Below are 7,619 nucleotides of genomic sequence, written 5' to 3' on the forward strand. Positions count from 1 at the left end.
TGCGGATCCCATTTTGATGGTGGTCAGGCTCCATGATCGTTTTCTCACTCATATTATGAAAAAAGAAAAATAAAATAAAATATGTGTGGGGTTTACCTCCTTTCTTTTTTAATATAAATAAATTAGAAAAGAAGAAAGAAAAGGAATAGGTTATGTTAATAAGCAGCGGAGATGAAAGTGGAGCATGTATGGCATGGGGATGGAATTCCTTTGAGATATGACTTGTTCCTCTCTTTCTCTCACTCTATACACTGACACAGGATAAAGGAGAGAGATAACAACCCCAACCATTGCAACCTTTAAGCAACAATATAATCATATTCACTACCAATAATATGCCCACTATCTCTTTCTTTTCATATATACCTATTCAATTCTCTACAAATATTTAACCTTCAACAATATAAACCATCATTTTAACCTATGTGTAATTAATTCATTATTATATTCAAAAACCATTAGTAAATCTCTATTTTTTCGAAAATGAGTTGAAATTGAGGGAGAGAAATAACATGAGAATGTAATATGCATCACTAAAATTTAAGCATTTTTTTAGTATTAAAAGTGATTGATAAAATAATTAAAATGATATAAGAATTATCTACTTTTATAATAAAAAGGTACACTTAGTAGTTTATCAAGAATCAGTATAAACATAATAAAGGTTAAATCTTTTCTTTTCTCAAATATTTGGTGTTATTATAAATGTTGTTTCTTTTTTTTTTTTTTTGTCATATTTGTGTCTTGTAACTTTTAACATTTTAAAAGTGAATCACGTTATCCATTCTTAATACTCAATAAAGAAATTAATATTGAAGGTAATGATATATATTTGTTTTTTTTTTTTTTTTTCTCATTTTTGTGTCTTGTAACTTTTAACATTTTAAAAGTGAATCACGTTATCCATTCTTAATACTCAATAAAGAAATTAATATTGAAGGTAATGATATATATGGTAAGAGAAAGTATAGGGAGCCAATGGAATATTTGTACAATATGTACAATAGAAGTTTAGAAAATATTAGAGATATAACTATTAGTGCTACCTTTTTCCATCAGCAAAAATTTTTGAGATGAGTGGTATCATGACATGGTATCAGAACTTTAGATCTGAAAGATCAAAAGTTTATTTTGTAACTCATATAACCCATTATACACATTGTACAAATATTTTATTGGCTCCCTAGCAAAACTCATGTGGTAAATGTTCATATAGCAAGCTTTTATGGAATTACCATTGTAAATAAATTTGAAAAAAGTTAAAAAGTAATACATTAGAAGCAGAAGATTAAAAAAAATTAACTAATAAAACATTCATAATATTTTATTCTTTTTTCATATCCACGTTAGAGTCATCAAAATGAGCAAATGAGCGAATTTCAGATAAGAAAATTCTAGGAGGTCAGTAATGTTTGTGTTTTTTGGCCAGCACTTAATCATCAAAACAAAAGTGAGTAATCTTTCATTATTAGATGTAATTTCACACCATTAAAAATACTATTGATGGCCAATTGATAATTACAAAACACCAAAATTGCTGACCCCCTAACATTCCTCTTTGAGATAAATAGTCTCGAAAGCAAGGTAAAATTGAAAAAATGAGTTGACTTACTTTTTTTAGGAGTAAAAAAAAATGTCAGTTCGACTTGTTCATTTAAACCGACGAGTTAAAAAAACGTTTATATTTTTTAAATTGTATGTATTTTTAAAGTACTAGATAGTTTTAAGATTTTAGTACCTAGATATTCGTACAACATTTCATTTACATATTTCTATATTAAACTAACTAAAACTAAAAGCCTCAAGAACAAATTACAATAACAAATCTTAAAATCTATAATAACCAGAATAGTGTATAATATAAACTGAGTCTTATATTATTATTAAACCAGCATCATGCATAATTTTCTTCATTTAGTGTGTGTAAATGTAAATAATGTGTTTAGTGTTTATTGTTTATTTATTTATATATTAAAAAAATTAAACGAATTAATTCATACTCTATTTTAACTCGAATTCATTTAAGGAAAAATCTAGTGGCAGCAATTTTATTAAATTTTGGCCAACATGTAACCAACAAAAAAATGTGAGCCATTGGATAAAATTTCATACCAATCTCACACCATTAAATCATCATTGATGGCTATTTGATGGCTACTAATAACAAAAATTGCTGGTCTCTAACATTGCTCTTCATTTAATTTACGCGTTATTATTCAGCTTGAATTAGATAGACTTATTCCAATTTTTAAATTATTAATATTTTTACTAGCTCAATTCACATCTTTTTTCCAAGTTAACTGAACTAAGCTTTTCTCGAATAAATTGTATAAAAAATTAGAATTTGAAAAGATATATATATTGTCTTTGATTAGGGTTTTTAATGAAAATAATATTGAGTCACTTTTGGTATTTGAAATAGAAAAAAATAATAAATAAATAAATAAAAAACGTTGAAGATGTTGATTGAGAAAGCACGTGCGGTGGTGGCTGTGGTTGATGGTTGATCATAATGAGAAGAGAGAGTGGTGTGGTGGCCTGAGACTGAGTAGTAGTGGATGTGGATCCCATTTCATTCAACTCATCATTGTCCCTTCTTCTATCTTCTCTATCCTCTCATCTCCTTTACACCTTTATTTATTGATTTCTCCTTTCAATTTCCCTTCATATGCCTTCTTCCTCTCATCTCATTCCTCACTTTTTCTTTCAAATTAAAATAAAGCCTAATCCTTTACACATACAAAAATAAAAATATACTTCATTGTGCGCCAAATAATGTTTGCACCTCACTCGTTTTCTCTCTTCAAACACAATACAATGAAAGGGTAAGTTATATTAGTTATATATGAACAAACTGATTGATTGTTGTTGTTGGAGTTAGAAAGTAAACAAAGAATATAATAAAACATAACTGTAACTTATATATAATAGCAGAAATATTATAATATACTAGGAGTCTTGAAGAATAGATGAAATAAAAATCGCGAAATAAAAGCGCAACGCTCAAGAAACGAGTTAACTTGCGTGCTAAGAAAACTATAACTATCAAACATAAGATAATAAAAGTAGGAATAGAGTGCCAAAGATACAAAATAACAAGCTCCTAACTCAGCCCGCGAAACTAAGGCTGGCCAGAGAATATTCACATCCAAAACCCAGAGGTACATAAACAAAATCCTATTTCTCCATAAACCTCTAAGAGGATAAAAAAGAACAAGTTATGCAGAGAGAAAGCTAAGTACATATATATACATCACTGTACAACAAAATAACCCAGTAACCACTTCGCTTCAGGAGTCTAGACGCCTAACGAGATCTCTCTCGACCTGCATCTGAAAAATAACAACATAGTATGGGGTGAGAACCAGAGGTTCTCAGTATGGTAAAGGTGCCACACACATAATATATAAGGTCCTGGGAATGCCAGTGACAATCCTAGAATGCCGACACTCAGATTATAGATCTTAAAGTATTAAACAAAAGCCATAAGAGGTGGCTTTCTAAAAGTAACCAAGCCTAACTTAACCCAATATTAAATCTAAGTCTCATACTGCTTTTCCTCCATACCTCCACCTCTGTCAGCATTTCATAGACAAATAAACAGATAAAAGCAAGCATAAGAAGGTTACAAATATTGCAGGTAACAAATATACATTTAGCATGGCAAGTACACTTAGGCACACCTAGTTAATGCACAAACAAGTAATTCAAGTAGTATGCATATGATGCATGTCTGTCCTATGGCTAATGAGTCTCATCTGTCAGTTATCAATACAACCCGATAAGTCCAGTTTGCTAAACCATTAGACTGTCCCCCGCCGTGCATCCCCAAGAGTCTATGCATAGTTTTTTCTCAAATAATTAATATTGATCAATGGGGGTTAATATTCCCGAGAATTTATAAGTCCCCGGTTACCCTTACGTTGTAGGGTCAACAGAGTATCGAGTTTTCGACTTGGTACCGTGGTGGCAAGCTATGGTACTTTGTCCAAGGAGTCTCGTATCTCAGATCATTTAATTAATCAAGTCAAGTATCACACATGATATCATTCATTTGATTATTCAAGCCAATTATCATACATGATCATTCGTAACATCTCATAACCAATTCATCACTCTTCAGCTTTACTTCACCTTCAAGTTATCCCCATTTCTTAACTTCATCTGATTTATCAGGTTTAATACTACTATTTATGACGAAAAGAATGAAAATAGAGGTTCAGAAGTTTGAAACAGAGTTTAAAACCCAAAAAATCATGTTTGCTAGAAGAGGGGCCATGCGTACGCGTGGGAATGTAACAAAATGCAGCTCGCGCGCGCGTCCCCTTGTCACGCATACGCGTGAATGAATACTTCATGTCACGTGTGCGCATGGGTCATGCGTACGCATGGACACGCTTGCTAGTTCCTTACGCGTACGCATAAGACCAGTCGCGTACGCATTGCCAAAAATCCATGCCATGCGTACCCGTGGGCCACGCGTACGCGTGGACGTATGTTCTTTAAAAAAAACAAATTCAGTAGCAAAGCTGTAGAATTGTGAAAAAACCAGTTTTTAGGTATAATCTTCCAACACCCATAACTTCTTCGATTTAAAATATTTTCCACCCGTTCTTCGAATGGCATAAACTTCATGAACCCAATTTTCACTTTAAAACAAGTTTGAAACAAATTGAGGATCTGAAATCAAAGTTATGCCTCGTCGAAGTTCGGCTAAAAACCAAAGTTTGCAAAACTCCTTAACCTCCATTTCATTGTTTTCTTTCATTCACAAATCAGCCATTTCACACTTGGAATCAACTCTATTACATGTTATACCCCAGCCACATGATCTCTCACTGTTTCTTATCATCCATCACACAACAACATAGCTCAATTCCACACCTCAATAATCTCTTTATACATTTAATCAATGTAAACATAACCACATCATCATCAACTCAACAATTATCACATTATTGTCCATACATCCACAATTACCATCACATATCCATCTTTCACCATAAATGTTAAGAACACTACACATTGTATATTTTCATGCGTTTCAACTTATCCTAAGGTCATCTAGCCTAAGTTTTCACAGAACATTATATATTAAATGCAAGAAACCTAAACTATACCTTGGCCGATTCCCACGTAGCGACCAATGCAATTCACCCAACACAAACACAGCCTTAAAGCTCAACAAAATACTAATGCCCAGCCTCCACCAAATTTCCAACGTCCACAATTTCAAACTCTAATTATTTATTCACAACCTAATACACATTCATAAAACATATATAGCCAATTTAATACTCAAAATATAAATTTAGTAATTTAAATCGAATTTATGGTATTCTCACCTTATCCAAGCTTCATATAAGCAAGAGTGAACGTTTTTCTTAAGCTAATTGGATCCTAAAACATCAAAAAGTAAAGAAATTCAATACCCTTACAATATTTTCGAAAATTGGGAAAAAGGAGTGACTGAGAGTGATTAATGGCTTACCTATAAAATTATTTCGGTAGAAACATAGAGCTCGATGCGATGGATGCGTGACCGCAAATGGTGCGGCAATCGGAACTCAGACGAAGGAGTTACGGGATTTTGAAATCACCGCAAGGGTTTCGGGAAATTAACTTCTCTTCTCCTCTCCCTGTTATGTTTCAGCACTGTTCTGCTGATTGACGAAGAAGAGAGGTTTTGGTTCATTTAATTGCTGGGCCGGTTGAGCCCACAGGCCCGGTTTGGATCCGGTTCGGCCCGTTCGGTCCAATCTTGGACCGTTTTCTTCGAAATTAATGTCAAAATTTTCGTTTTCATGAGCTCTATTCTAATTTAATATAATATTCACATTTCTAATTTTTTTTGTTAAAAACTAATTTATTGACTAATTATTTACTAATTTAACAGGGTTTACAATCCATTTAGAGATATGACTATTGAACTGATCCATTTGGTATTTCGTACCTATATACAATATTTTGCCACTATATTTCATATACTACTCTCTCTCCGAACCGCTTTAATCAATAGTTTATTGGTCCAACTGTAGTTCAATCGAAAAAATTATTTTATAATAAAATAATAAATAAATTATAAATAAACATTCTAAAATATAATTATAGTCTAATATAAACTTCAGACAACATCCAAATTCAAATTTAATGCATTACATGAAATAACAATGTCAAAAGCTCGACAATATTTCTTTTTTATAGTAGAAGTACATTCATCAAAATGTAATGACAATGTTAAATTAGTGGTTATGTATAGACCCAACAATAATGTCATCAAATAAAAATGTACCAGAAGTAGTATTTCACTGGCACTTTTTAATAAGTCTTTATATATTTTTGCTTTTATTTTATCCTATTTCAGTTACCTAAATTTTACAATAGTTGATTGTGATTTTCATTTTGTTGTGTTACTTGTAATAATAATAATATAAGTTGTAAATGCTCATATACGATCTTTTAACTTCAACAAAAACTTCAACCCAACTTAATCTCCTGAGCTAAATCCTGATGAAAATGCAACTCATGATCTTTCGATCATATCCAACTCACAGGAAAACAGATAATGCCAAGAGATTTGAAAGACTCACAACCAAATCTATACATCTTATGAAAAATAATTCAGAACAAAGATATAATTTCATTATCAATTTTTTCTTTGTTGTTATCTCAAACAAGACTTATCATGGAGAAGGTTTGGCACTCTTTATAGCAAGCCATATGCTGCCACTTAAGAAAGATGGTATAATTGGTGAAGGGCTTGGTCTCTTGAATCCTTGCCACCCTCACCCAGATGAGTACTCTTTTGTGGCGGTGGCACGACAAAAAAAAAGGGTTAAAATGGCGGTTTTTTAAGGTAATTACGGCGGTTACAACCGCCATTATTGCCGAAAATGGCGCCTCCAAGAAACGCCGGAATTCTGGGCGCCATTCTGGTTATTACGGCGGTTTTCTGAAAACCGCCGTAATAACCAGTGGATAATACGACGGTTTTTTGGCGGTTAAAATGGCGGTTTTTAACCGCCATTTTAACCAAATAAAACGGCAGTTTTGTTGTTGTTTAAAATGGCAGTTTGTAACCGCCGTTTTTACCTGGGTTTAATGGCATCCTCCTTGTTTAAAATGGCAGTTTGTAACCGCCGTTTTTACCTGGGTTTAACTCCTCGTTTAAAATGGCATTTATAACCGCCGTTTTTACCCAGGTTTAATGGCATCCTCCTCGTTTAAAATGGCGGTTTGTAACCGCCGTTTTTACCTGCATTTAATGGCATTCTTTTCGTTTAAAATGGCATTTCTAAACGCCGTTTTTACCATGGTTTAATGGCATTCTTTTCGTTTAAAATGACATTTTTTAACTGCCGTTTTTACTATTATTTTTATCTTGTTAAATAAATAATTTTTTTATTAAAATTCCACAATAACAAAATCATAATCTATAGACAAAATATTATATAATTCAAAAGTATTAAACATAATATATGATTTTTTAGTATTACAAATAAAAAGTAATAACTCCTATACAAAGTATCAAACTAAGAAATATTGTTAGTTCTATTACATTGGGAGTTTTCCTAGAGATGCTCAACAAATTTGCTACAGATCATTCCAACATTTTCATT

General features: G+C 32.1%; 1 protein-coding gene across 1 annotated transcript in view; it reads right to left on the reverse strand.

Moving 5' to 3' along the window:
- LOC107633962 (transcription factor TCP14) overlaps positions 1-412 on the reverse strand; it is a 2,013-nt gene extending 1,601 nt beyond the window's left edge. The window contains exon 1 of the mRNA XM_021117451.1: positions 394-412. Coding sequence (XP_020973110.1) covers positions 394-412 — 19 coding nt within the window. The remainder of the gene's footprint in view (positions 1-393) is intronic.

The sequence above is a fragment of the Arachis ipaensis genome, chromosome B03 (genome assembly GCF_000816755.2).
Source record: "Arachis ipaensis cultivar K30076 chromosome B03, Araip1.1, whole genome shotgun sequence".
Classification (NCBI taxonomy): Eukaryota; Viridiplantae; Streptophyta; class Magnoliopsida; order Fabales; family Fabaceae; genus Arachis; species Arachis ipaensis.